At 40.3% G+C, this 14,549-nt stretch overlaps 1 protein-coding gene across 13 annotated transcripts in view; it reads right to left on the reverse strand.

Annotated features, from left to right (window-relative positions):
• MTUS2 (microtubule associated scaffold protein 2) overlaps positions 1–14,549 on the reverse strand; it is a 505,315-nt gene that overhangs the window by 156,729 nt on the left and 334,037 nt on the right. For all 13 annotated transcript variants that reach the window (XR_009005942.1, XM_057533086.1, XM_057533075.1 and 10 more), the window contains one exon: positions 8,639–8,800. Coding sequence is in view for 12 of the 13 variants with exons in the window: in XM_057533086.1 (XP_057389069.1) it covers positions 8,639–8,800 (162 nt within the window). In the remaining variant the exon portion in view is untranslated. The remainder of the gene's footprint in view (positions 1–8,638; positions 8,801–14,549) is intronic.

The following is a 14,549-nucleotide window of genomic DNA, read 5'->3' on the forward strand; positions in this document are numbered from 1 at the left end:
CCTAAATGCTGAACAAGGGATAAACAGTCCTACAAATTGGCGTAAATCAATATGAAGTTATTACGACAGGACTAAAAGTTAAATTTTCACATGTTTATCATGACATTGGAAAATGCTTAGGATATAATGTTAAGTGAAAAAGCAAGATACAGAAGTATCTATAAAGCATCAGTTCAATTATGGGGGAAAAATCCATACCTGTTTAGAAAAAAGAGTGAAAGGAAATATGCCAATATATATTATTAGTAGCTATTCATGGCCTGAGATTATGAGATATTTTATTGTTTCATTTTTTTCTATATTCTTCATGCATTTTTCTGGGAGCAAATTATTATCCTATTTTTTACTGGGTTGTTTTTAAGTATTTCATTGTAAAAACTGAAACGTTTGGACAAATTCTAACTATAGAAGGAACACAAAACTCAAAAGTTCTTTTTCCTAATCACAATTTTTCTCCAATTGGACACCACACTGATAATAGCTATTAACTATTTAAATGATACTTTCCATCTTTTTTCTATAAATATGCAAAAAGGTATACATTAAAAAAAGATTTATTTTCATTTTGGGTTTTGAAAAAATGGGATCATGTTCTGCAGCTTTTCTTGCTTTAATAATATATTATGGACAGTTTCCAAATAATTCATATCGATCTAGCTCAATCTTTTCAATAACTAAATAAGAGTCTATTGAATGGATATATATTGTAACCTATTTAAATATTTCCATATTGATGGATATTTAGATTGTTTCTAATTGTTTAATATTATAATCAGTGTTGCAAAGAATATTCCTACACATATATCATTGCTGCTTGAGCAAGTATTTTTGCAAAAGAGAGTCCCAGATGTAGAAATACTGGATTACACGTTAAAGATAGTTAAATTTTCATAGATATTAACAAACTGCCCTCCAAAAGACTAGCAATTCACATTCCCACTAATGCTACAAGAGTGTTTTTTTGCCATGTTCTTACCAACACTGGCTGTAATAAACCTTTTTATTTTTTCTAATCCAATATGAAAAAGATGGTATCTTATTAAAAAAAACTGAACGTATTTAGTCATTAGTGAATTCGAACATCTTTTCATATGTTTACGGCCACTGACCTCTTTGTACTTCTAGTGTATAAGTCACCCATTCATATATTTTACCTATTTTTCAAATGAAATTGTACTTTTTCTATTGATTTTCATAATAACACTTGGTTGAAGCACTGTCATTCAGTTTATCACCCTTCTTACCTCTAGGATGTCCTTTATTGCAGACAATTTAAAATTTGTATGTAGTTAAATCTATCATTTTTTAAAGGTTTCCAGGTTTCACATCATGTTTAGAAAGGCCTTCCCTATTCCAAAATTTTAAAATATTACCTAAGTATTTTCCTATCAGAAAAGATATGTTTAAACTATACAATTAAAATTATTGTCCATTATGTTGTTCAACATAATTTTTTTTAATTCACAGAGTTAAAATCTTACACATTTGTGCTAAAAAATAAGTTTCTCTCTTCTGATAAAGTGGCACACTCTTTTTTTTTTTTTTTCCTGATTGTGTTTCTTCTTTTGCCCTTGCAGTCAGGAAGCTCTGAGCCCAGTTTTATCAGGCTCTTCTCTTTTTATTATTTGGATTTTTATCCTTGTATCTCTGTTATTCTGTGCCCTTTACTACATGTTGCCTTGTATCTTTTCTGAAATCAGAAAGTGATAACATAATACATAAAGTAGAAAATGATTAAACAAGTAATAAATAGAAAGTGATTAAATAATTTTAAAAGCCTATTATATTTAAACTTCTTCAGGTCATTTGTTTCTTAATCCATCTTACTATGAATTCCTGGTCTGCTAGAATTAACTGGCAGTCAGCTGATATAATTACAGATCTCTTGCTCTCACTCTAATTATCAGTGTACAAATCTGTTTACCTTATTTTGAGCCCCTGAAGGTTAAGGACTGTTCTAATTATTCTTGAATCCAAGTGGCCTGCAATCACCAGGGGAAAGAAGCAAAGCATCACAGTTTAGAAATGTTTCCAACAGCAGGCTTTAAAACAAGGGTTGGTGTTCCCTAAGTAATTAAAATAACCCAAACACCTCACAGTCCCAAGAAATACAATTATTTGGAATTTAACTGTAATTTGCATGCCTGCCTTCTGCTTTTTAATTAGCTTGATGACAGAACAAGGCGATGTGAAAGCTGATTTGGTATTAGGAACTAGATTTTATTTAAATGAAAAATTCATACCAGTGGAATAAATGCAAACCTAAAAGTCAGTAATAAAATTTATCTTTTAACCACAATTTTATAATTGTTAAATTAGGTGTTGGAGTGGGATGAAAGTTAGAAGAGAACGTCCTGAAATCTCTCAAGGGAGCTTTCTGCTTCATTTTTCCCAATCCGTGCCTTCCCCTGATAACTACATGTCACAGGGGTCACAGCCATAGTCTACACAGCAGCTGGTCTGGGGTCCTCTGTCTAGTAAATGGTGGTGCTTAATCCTCATTCTAAAACACACTTGGGACATCCCTGGCAGTCCAGTGCCTTCCAATGCAGGGGGTGCAGGTTCAATCCCCGGTCGGAGGGCTAAGATCCCACATGTCTTTGCAGCCAAAAAGCCAAAACATAAAAAACAGAAGCAATATTGTAACAAATTCAATAAAGGCTTTAAAAATGGTCCACATCCAAAAAATAAATCTTAAAAAAACCAAACACCCTAGCACCTCCTCCTTATGTCAATAATGGGAAAATGTCTAAGAAGTTTTATGTCTTTGGAAAAATCAAACACAGAGCCTTAGGGCATCATTGAAATAGGTTTCCGAGCAGACTTGGACTAAGCCTCGGGAGCTCTGTCCACTGCCTGTCTCACCCAGTCCTCCAGATTCTGGGGCTGCCCCCTCTGCCCCCCACTCCCAGCCCCTGCAGACCCTGGAGAAGGAGGCCGCAAGTAACAGAGCAAGGCTGGCAGAGTTCACAGTTACAGAGAGGAAAAACTGGGAGAGAGAGAAGGAAAAGAGAGACGTGACTGGGGGCAGCTGCCAACTGTTTCTACCGGGCGAGGCCTGTGTAATTTGCCATCAGAGCCTAGGAAGCTGACCTCAGGGCAGCTGCATAAGGGATGTGAAACAGGTGGGAGTCTCCGAGCATCTGCTGGAGCCTGTTCTAGGACACGGGAAAAGGCAGGACTCTCACTTGTCCTCAGGAACTGGTCTACTGCTTCATTATGTAACAACCTGCCCAAGTCACAAGTACTTTCTGAGCACTCAGCGTGGAAACTGGTAACATCATGGTGACCCTTTCTCTGCTGGGAACATCCCTTACCCCCCATGAAGGCACAATTCTTCCTCACACAGTATCATTCCTTCCCCTCTCCTCCCTCTGGTTAACATCTATTTTTCATGGCATCACCAACTGAATTCTAACCAAGTCATCTCAAGGAGAGCCTGTCCTGAGACAAGAAATCCTGTGTACCATTTCTGTTTACCACCATCCCCAGTTCACACATGTGAAATCTAATGGTAATGGGGGACCACAGATGGAATTCTTATACTCCACAGCTGGATATTTATATTATTGTGGAAAAAGCACAGGACACATACACAACATATGTGATTTCCTGATGCCACCACATGACTTGGGGCGAGTCATTTCACCTCTGAATCTTGATTTCCCATCCGCAAAATAATACTTTCCTTGCCTACCACTCTAGGTTTTTGTGAGGACCAAATCATATTTAGCACATTAAAGTGTTTTATAAAGTAATACAAAGTGGAAGAGAATTCTTATCAAGATCACATGGCTTTCCAAAATCCTCTACAGAGCAGAAGTATTTGAAAAAATAATGAAATTTTTATGGTCTTAAACACTGTTGCTGCCTTGCCCTCTATTCTTCACACCTGAAATACCTTATTTCCATTTAGCTCTACCTCCACTAAAACAGCTAAAACAGCCACTCTCTCTGCACAGTTTTCAATGGAACACTTTAAACATGTACTGAAGCAGAGAGACTAGTCTAGTTAACTATGTATTCTATCACCCAACTTCAAGAACAAGCAATACCCATGTTTCATCTTCTGTAACATGTTGACTCCACTTGCCACCATCCTGGGTTATTCTGAAGCAAATCCCAGAAAGCATATCACTTCATATTTGTGCATTTCTAAAAGACGGCTTTTTAAAAAAACATACCCACAGGGAAGGATAAATGAGGAGTTCGGGATTAGCATATACACACTACTATTTATAAAAGAGACAACCAACAAGGACCTACTGTATAGCACAGGGAACTCTACTCAATATTTTGTAATAACCTATAGAGGAAAAAAATCTGAAGAAGAATAGAATATAGGTATATGTACAAATGAATCACTTTGCTGTACACCTGAAATTAACACAACATTGTAAATCAACTATACTTTGATTAAACAGAAACAAAAACATAACCACAAATACTACCATAATACTCAGAATAACAGCAATAATAGTTTCTTAATGTCATCTAAGAGCCAATGTTGGTTCACATTTCCTCAGTTATCTTTAAAAAAATTTTTTTTGGGTGTGTTTGTTTGAATTGGGATACAAAACAAGATCCATACTTTGCAACTGGATAATAAGTCTAAGTTTTTTATAATCTACAGGTTCCCCCTCTGTATCCTTTGTCCCCCTCCCAGAATGTTTATCTGCCTTTTTTTTACAATTTTTGTTGTTGTTTCTACTGTTGAGTAAATTGGATGGTTTGTTTTATAGAGTTTTTCAGTCTGGTTGGTTGATTTTATTCCCATGGTGTTATTTAATATGCTTCTTTGTCCTTTCTATTTCTAGTAAATTAGTAAATCTAAAGGCTAGAGGGGATTCATTTTTCCCCCAAGACTAATTCACATGTAATGTTGTATATCAGTATTAGTTCGTAACGTCTGGTTTTCCCTTTCCATTGATGATCATTGCCTTTTATCTACTGATTCACTAAAGCTTTGAAAAGGTGATATTCTATCATACTTTATTTATTAACTAGAATGCTTTTAAACACTAAAAGAGAAATTCCCCTCACCAACTATTTGGTTATCATGGGATACAGACTGAATAGGAGAAGTGGCTAAAATATTTTATTCTTTTCTTTCTTTACCAAATTTCAAAAAAAGTTTCTTAGCATCATCCAAAGTGACTAGCTTTTATTTTATTTTGTATCATTATGACCTCATGGATATACATATATTTTGATTTGATGAATATTATTCTACTGCAGTTATGAATCTTATTGATATTCAATCTCTTCCTTCCTTCCCTCTTTCCTTCCTCCCTCCCTCCCTTTCTTTCCTTTCTTTCTTTCCTTCCTCCCTTCCTCCCTCCCTCCCTCCCTTCCTTCCTTCTTTCTTTCTTTTCACCAGTAGGAGCTTATTCAGTCTGACTCTTAAGTTGATAGAATCCTAGTAGTCTTTGAATTCCCCTTGGCTGTCTGTTCTGGGGTCTACAGTTCCCGCCCTAGACCTGGAACCAGCCATTTCTTCAAAGACCCTTATCTCCTGTTAATGCAAAATGTATTGAGAGATCACAGTCTGGGCGCTGGGGGTGCTCAATGCTATTGGTCTAGTCACTGTTTATAACTTTTCAGTGGACAGAGCTGGCAATATCTTTTTTAAAGATAAATTTCAGATAAGTTCGTACTTTATCCCATAATGCCCGTATCCCATTTATCCCATAATACACACATTCAGAATAACAGCAGATTTGGAATCGCAATACCCACACTATCACCAATAATGTAATTACTAAAAACAGTTTAAGATTTTTTTGCAATTCTTTTTGAACATAGAGTACATACTATTAGGGCGGAACAACCAAATTACTGTTTTAAAGTCACTTGGAATAAGTCTTCTCTGTGTGTTTATGCCACCAACAGGCCATGCAATTACTTTCATTTGTTTAATCATACTTTTGATTTTTAGCTATCACCTTTTAAAATTCAATGTTAATTTACCATTGTGTAAAATATTTATGTAACTTCAAGGTCAAATCTACACAAGGAGGTGTACTCAAAGTCTAGCTTCTGTCCCCATTCCAACCTATTCCTTCTTTTCCCTTAAAGATTTCTTAAAATTTCAAAGGTTAGTCTTCTATTGCTTTTTCTTAATTTAAGCAAGTATGTATTTAATTATACATATGATTTCCCTGTTGTTTAGATAAAAGGTTAGGTCTATCTTGCTTTTATCACTTAATGATGTATCCTGAAAACCACCTTCTAGTAACATAGAGAGATTTCCCCACCCATGCAACAGCTGTAGAGTACTGCATCCCATGGATGTGTGACAATCCATTCAGCTGGCCCCCTAGGGACGGACAGCTGAGCTGTTTCAGTATTTTGCCATTTCAAATAGCACTGCAATGAATCACTTGGTGCATTCTGCTTTTGCCAGTCTACCTTTGGGAAAGATTTCTGGAGGTGGGACTGCTAAGTCAAAGAAAAAATGCACATGTGATTTTATTATTAGATATTGCCCATTTCCTTTCATAGGAGTTGAGCTATTTTATATTCCAGCCAGTACACGTACGAGAATGCCTCTTTTCCTGCAGATTCATGGTAGTGTATGTTTTCAAACATCTGGATGTTTGCCCACCTCATAGGTAAGATACTATAGTCTACTGTAGTTTTACTTTATGCTTTTCTTATTATGAGCGATGCTGATTATCTTTTCATATGGCTAGGAGCTATGTGCATTCCTTTTTCTAAGAACTGTCTGTTCAAATTCCTAGTCCATTTTTCTGTAACAGTGGTTTCAACAAGTGTGATCTCTAGACCAGCAGGGTCGGCGCACCTGGGAATCATTAGAAATGCAAATTCTCAGGCTCCACCCCAGACCTACTGAATGAGATGCTAGGGTGAGGCCCAGTAATCAGTGTTCTAACAACCACTTCAGGTGATTCTGATGCACTAAAATTTGACAAACACTGGTCTATAGGACTGATTCAACAACTGTATTTTAACTCAGTGTAGGCTTGTCTAGTTATTTTCTATTTAAACCAAGGCCAAACTGTTAAACTGGAACCAAGAGTCAAAGGTCATGTGACATTCATTCATTGATTCGTTGATTTATCCAACCATTAACAAATAGATGCTAAGTAGCCACTGCGTGTCAGTCACTGGGGACACTGCAGCAGCGGGGATACTGTGCTAAATAAAACGGACAAGTCACCGTCCCCAGGAGCTTTCCCTCCACTGAGGAAGAACAAAGCCAAACAAGTCAACTTAAGTCTTACCAAAGGGGATTACAAGGTGGTACTCCATTGAAGGGCAAGTGGTCAGGGAAATGCAAATTTAAAATAACAATGAGATAGTATTTTACTCCCACCAAATGGACAAAAAATTTTTAAAATGCTATCTATTCTTAGCAGGGATATGGGTGGAGATGTGAAGCACTGCAGCCTCTTTGAAAAGGAATCTAATCATATCTATTAATGCATCAAACACAGCCATCCCACTGCTGGGGATCAATCCCGTAGAAAGAATGCCACCAAGGACACGTACTGCAGCATTGTTTATAGCGGCAAACACCAGTTACAAAGTGAATGTCCACCAGTGGGGGAATGGTTCAATAGATCATGGTATATCCACACCAGGCAGCCTTTGAAAAATGAGCCATACTCTGACTTGAGGGCAGCTCTACGACACACTTTGAGTAAGGAAAGTAACATGTAGAAAAATGGGTACAATCCAATCTTACTTTTAGGAACTCACGCAAGCCCATCTGTGTGTATACGTATATGCATTGGTGCATGAGTATAAGAGCACAGAAGAATAACCTGGAGCAATGAATAGCCATAGGGGTGAGCCATCTACTGTGGATTCAGGCTCAACATCCAGGCTTCCTTCCTCTTAGTGTGTCTTCCTACAGCGCGGAAGATGGAAAGCTAAGCCACATGCCGCGTGCTTGGACATCCCGCGGGCAAACGTGCACCTTTGAGATCTGGGAGGAGAAGGCGGGGCGGGGGCCGCACCGGTTGCTTCGGCTGCTGACCAGCACCTTCATCTGTCACACCTTTGCGTCAGCTGAATTCCCTGTGTCCCTCACTAGCTTCCTGCGTCCCTCACTAGCGGAGGTGCAGGGCTCGGGGCATCGGCTTGGCTGGTGTGGATAGCGCAGGCACGGCGTGAGCTCGGGAACGAGCCTTTCTGCGGTAGCTGCTGACCCCTGCATCCCAGCGTGGGCGGTGCGGGCCTGGGACCAGCACGGGGGTGGAGCCCCTGAATCCCTGTAGGGGCAGCAGTTTCCCCCAGGGATCAGGGACTCACTCCCGGGGGTACAGTCTGCAGCTCACTCCTACTGGCCTTCCAACGATTTCATCAGCGCCTGCTTCCCTGAACCAAATCTGCCTAAAACAGCTAGATCCTTTTTTTTTTTTGCAATGGAAACTGTGTGATCTGATGGGTTACCAGTCACAGGGAGGAGTGAGAGGGAGTTGTGAGAATTTAAACATAGGAATATATGAAAGTGCCTTGAAAATTGTGGTAGTATTATTATTAATTTTAAATGCCATCTGAAATTCATCTGTCATCCCATCTAAACAACTGATTTACCCAAGGACTTTCAGAAGACTTTAATGCAGAAGAGGCTCTCCACTGCGGAGCTTCTCCACAGCGCAAGTCTTACCGGCCGGTGTGGTCGTGGATTTTGGCGCCGGAAGCAAACTCCTGCGAGGTGTTGTCACACTGGAGGACGCCGGAGGGGCCACCCGGGCAGCCCCTTTGGGTGTGTCTTTGGAAGGCAGAGCTGCCTTCAGAGCCGGCTGGTCTTCAGTCCCAAAGGTTGAACCTGTGGAAGCATACAAGTTCATGAAAAATGGATGGACCCCCTTGCCGTGTGCCATTGCCGACCATCCTACCGCCGCCACCTGCTTTGGAACTTGACCCGACTCCTAGTTGAGTGGCCTTGAAATGCATTTCTCTGGGACCAGATATGGGAAAGAGCTTCCTTTAGTCACCACAGGGAAGTCTGTCACTCCAACCCCCATGCCAGGGGCTCCATGAAAGCCAAGAGCAGCCTCACTTGTCTGAAGATTTTACACATGTGCTCACACACACACAATCTGCTTGTGTGGATGTGGAGCTGCAGACGCGTATGGTCAGCATTTATTCTGTAACTCACAGAGGATGAGCAACAGTGAGAAACAGTGTGAGTGACCCAGGGGAGACGAGAGCAAGAATGCACACGTGCACCACTGGTCCAGGAGGTGTATTCAGGGCTCCCTGAAACCCAGCTGACTTTACCTTGAGAAGAAGAGGCTTGGGATGAAGGTAGATGGGTGAGAAGTATGGAGACAGAGAATCCCTTTGAAACTCATGAAGCTTTTTGTCTGAAAAACTGAGGCCTCATCAAACTAAGAGGACCTTGCATTAGAATCCAGTTTACTGCAAAGGCAGATATTTATTGATCATTTCAGTTTCCTATTCAACGCAGAACAGGCTCTGCATCTATAGGACAGCTTGTTTACAATGGACTGCTCTGAAGATAGGGCATACTGGGATTTGCGTCAGATTTAAATGCCCGGAATGGTTGTGGCCTAATTTTTCCCTCTATATCTTTTCAAACCTATTATGGTTTATACATTTGTAATCTCTTAAAGACAATGACACCACCATCTATTCCTATTAAAGGATAAATCTTCTAAATGTACCTCTGGGTACAGCTGCAAGGACTAATCTACTAAATTAAATAGAGAGCCTGAATATACTGAGATTACCGCTTGTTTGGGATAAAACTATCCAGTTAGGAACATGACCATCTACTGTGGAAAACAGGCAATGCCAGCTGGAAGAAGTATACAGAATTTTAGTGAAAGATTAAATTTTTTTGTTTTCATCATTTTACAAGGATAGTCATAACATTCTATTTATATAGGGCCTGCATCAAAATGATAACATTATTAAAATGGCTTTAGTGTTAAAATATTCGGAGTTTTATTCAACCCCTTAGAGTAAGAGATGGCTGCTCTCCTCCCTCTGAAAGTCTGTTTAAAATGGGTAAGATTTGTTTGGTTTCTAAAGAAAAGTGTATTTAGGAAGGAAAAGTAAAGAACGTGCAATTTCCTAACAGAGAACCTATTATGCCCTATAGTTATTTGAAGGTCCCGTGCAAGGTTTTAAATAGTTTTAAACAGGGCTAGGAGAATGCATTTGATCCACACAAACAGAATAAAAGTGATGAAACTCCGCTGAAAGGATGTACACTGTATCCTGAATTTCAGATTAAAAAGTAAGCACAGGACAGCCATATGCAGAAAAATGAAATGACCACTATCTCACACAGTACACAAAAATTAACTCAAAATGGATTAAAGACTTGAATGTAAGACCTGAAACCATAAAACTCCTAGAAGAAAACATAGGCAGTACACTCTTCGACACTGGTCTTAGCAATATCTTTCTAGATGTGTCTCTTCAGGCAAAGGAAGCAAAAGCAAACATAAACAAGTGGGATTATAGAAAACTAAAAAGCTTCTGTATAGCAAAGGAAACCATCGACAAAATCAGGGGACCACCTGCCAAATGGGAGAAGATATTTGCAAATAATATATCTGATAATGGGTTAATATCCAAAATACATAAAGAACTCATACAACTTAACAACAAAAACCCAGACAACCATATTAAAAAATGGGCAGAGGATCTGAATTGACATTTTTCCAAATAAGACATATAGATGGTCAACAGGCACATGAAAAGATGTCCAACATCACTAAATTATTAGGGAAATGCAAATTAAAACCATGAGACATCACCTCACAACTGTCAGAATGGCTGTTATCAATAAGACAAGAGGTAACAAGTGCTGGGGAGGAGGTGGAGAAAAGGGAGCCGTCAGGCACTGTTGGTGGGAGTGGAAATCCAGGCAGCTACTATGGAAGATAGTATGGAGGTTCCTCAAAAAATTAACAATAGAACTACCATTTGGGGCTTCCTTGGTGGCGCAGTGGTTGAGAATCTGCCTGCCAATGCAGGGGACACGGGTTCGAGCCCTGGTCTGGGAAGATCCCACATGCTGCGGAGCAACTAGGCCCGTGAGCCACAACTACTGAGCCCGCGCGTCTGGAGCCTGTGCTCCGCAACAGCAGAGGCCGCGACAGTGAGAGGCCCGCACACCGCGATGAAGAGTGGCCCCCGCTCACCGCAACTAGAGAAAGCCCTCGCACAGAAACGAAGACCCAACACAGCCAAAAATAAATAAATTAATTAATTTAAAAAAAAAAAAAAAAGAACTACCATTTGATCCAGCAACTCCACTTCTGGGTATCTGTCCAAAGAAAACAAAAACACTAATCCAAAAAGATACCTGCACCCCCATGTTCACTGCAGCACTATTCACAGTAGCCAAGATATGGAAACAACCTAAGTGCCCATCAGTGGATGAATGGACAAAGAAGATGTGCTACATAAACACATACCTACACACACACAATGTAATAGTACCCAGCCATAAAAAAGATAAAATCTTGCCATTTGAGACAACATGGATATACCTCAAGGGGATTACGCTAAGTGAAGTAAGTCAGACAAAGAAAAATACTGTATGACTTCACTCATATGTGAAATTATAAAAAACAAATATCCCCCAAGCCAAAATAAATGAAAAAACTAAACCAAAGAAACAAACACATAGATACAGAGAACAGCGGTTCCCATAGGAGAAGGGCTCCGGGTTGGGGGCTGGCAGTGGGAGGGCGAAATGGGTAAAAGGGATCAACAGTATGGTGATGGATGGAAACGAAAATTTCGGTGATAAGCATGTTGTAGGGTATACAGAAGTAGAAATATAACGGCGCACACATGAAACCTACATGTTATAAGTCATTGTCACCTCAACAGAAAAATAAAGTAAGCACGTGTTTGATCGAAACGTCATCAAGAAAAGGGACACCAGGCACCTGCAGAACAGTGAGTCTTAGCTTCTGAATCATAGTGCAGGCTCACCAGTCCCATCCTAGGACTCAGAGAATCTCTGGGGGTTGTAGGACATTTTGGGGGGGATGGCGATGGCTCGGCCACTAGAAATATTTCACATGGAATTACCTAATGTTCAGCCTCCTGCTGACATACTGCCAGCATAATCTAGTCACTGAAATGTGTAGTGGAAGTTGAATTGAACATAAAATCTTCCACACAGAGCCTTTTATTTAACAATTTATTAAAGTTTCTTAAGAAGGGGAATATTTTGTATCATTTGCAGAGTTCAAATGCCCTTTTATCAAATCCTCTTGTGCCTGGCATTATTCTCTTACATGAAATTTATAATTCAGTGAACATGTCAATTTGGAGATCTGGCTGCTCTCCAGGCTGGGTAGTAATTCATCTGTTTGAAGTAGGAAGTATCAAGGAAGCTCTGTACTCCCCTTTGAGAGAGGTCTTGAATTACCAAAAAATAAAACAAAATAGAATAATAAAATAAAATTGAACTCTGCTCTTGTCCCTTATTGTGGGAGACAGCTGGCAGTGAACAGTACCCCTCGTTGAAAACCAGCTTAAGTCGGCCAGTACTTAAAGACACATGATTCAGTAAGTGAAAAGTACTCTGAATTTGGAAACGGCTGCTGAATTCTGTAACTGCTCTGGGACTTCACAACAATGCAGACAACATCAAGCCACTGCTTGGTAAGAGGAGAAAACAACTGGAAATAAACCGTGCCTGTGTGAGCCAGAAAGATGTTCTGGAGGATACAGCTAGTGAGAGTGGTCCAGGCGTCTAATCAGTCATCCCATTCCCAACCAACCAGAACCTACTGTGTCCCGAAGCATCCACACGATAAATGGTGCAGACTCGGGGGAAAGACAACCAGCCCTCCTCTCCCTCCCACCTCTCTGCTCCTCAGTTTCTTCATCTGTAAGTGACGATAATGATCACTGACTCCACAGAGCTGCTGTGAGATTTAAAAGAGCTAATGCAAGTGGATTTTTTTTTATCAAAATAAATTTATTAAAAGTATTCAAAGACCACTTCAAAGTTTAGCTGCCATCAGGACAGTTTTGGCACTCATAATGGACATTGTCGTTTTCTACACAACAGCACTCATTCTATTACACACACCGATTGACAATTCAAACAGACTGTTTCAGTTTTAGAGTTACGTGAGACAACAGTACTGATGATCTGTAGTCATAGGAACTTCAATACCCTTGCATATAGTAAACATAGGTTACCTAGTACTAAAGAAACTACAGCTAAACCACTATGTGGTAACAAGGACTGATTTAGGGAGAAATGTACAGCCAGCTCACTAAGGCCACATAACCCCAGACCTATTGATTGTAAATGCTTCTGGACCAATAGTGTTACATCGTTATCTTTCAGTTGCAAGCTCCTGCTTTTCCAGCGTGAGACACGCCACGTTTAGACCACGCTTTCCCTGTGCTCCATCAGTTACGGAAGCTGTCCCAGTACCAGCTTCTCCTAGACGGCTACTGGCTTTGTTTCACTACCCAACTCTGAATCAATAGTTCTGAGTGATGTTTCCTGAACACCCAGGCTGAATTCAAGGTCAGTCTTTTTGGCAGGTGACAGCCTTTCACCTTAGGAAAAAAATGAAATGTCCTCATTTCTGGGCTCCCTTTTTCATCTCAGGTAGCATGGGGCTCTGTGGTGATCTGTGGCTTTTTACACAAGTCCTGGTAGAATTCTGACTCCAAGAAACGGGGATAAGAGTTGTTCTCCATCAAGCTGTACACCTTTTTCTGGGCAGTTGTAAAGCAGCCACTTGTAGCCTCTTGTATGTTTTGGGCAAGTGGATTTTTAAAACGGTGATGCAAGAGTTAGTTCAAAAAAAAAAAAACAAAACATTTAGAGTGGTGTCTGGCGCATGGTATGCTCTTATGTGTTAGTTATGAACACTTACAGGTTAGCTACACAGCAAATGAGCTTTTCATAGGAACTTGGGAAGTATTCAAGGGTTAATATCAGATGTCACATCATCATCACCAAAGTATAAAGGGATTCCTCTGCTCATAATAACCAAAGGACCACAGCGTCCTGCTTCACTGCTGGATAGGGGCCACCTTTTGTAGATATCCAAATCATCACATCATTGACTTGCTATTTGGAAAGTAAGATCTCCTTCATTAGAGCGTGAGAATTTGCAAGGCCTATATTCTGCATGGTTATAGAATTCAGCTGGGTCCATTTCTATACATAAACCTCATCTCTCTACCTTTTTCTCTTCAAACTGTCAGGACAGCGATACTTGTTCAGCACCAAATCCTAGGAGAAAACCATCTTCTTTTTCTTCCTCCAGCGACAGCTCCTACAGTTCATTCCCCACGTGCTTGGACACCCTGAGCTGATCAATTGAGTCTTTCAAATTTTCACTGGCAGGGCTTCCCTGGTGGTGCAGTGGTTGAGAATCTGCCTGCCAATGCAGGGGACACGGGTTCGAGCCCTGGTCTGGGAGGACCCCACATGCCGCGGAGCAACTGGGCCCGTGAGCCACAACTACTGAGCCTGCGTGTCTGGAGCCTGCGCTCCGCAACAAGAGAGGCCACGATAATGAGAGGCCCGCGCACCACGATGAAGAGTG

This window comes from Balaenoptera acutorostrata, chromosome 18, assembly GCF_949987535.1.
Source record: "Balaenoptera acutorostrata chromosome 18, mBalAcu1.1, whole genome shotgun sequence".
NCBI lineage: Eukaryota > Metazoa > Chordata > Mammalia > Artiodactyla > Balaenopteridae > Balaenoptera > Balaenoptera acutorostrata.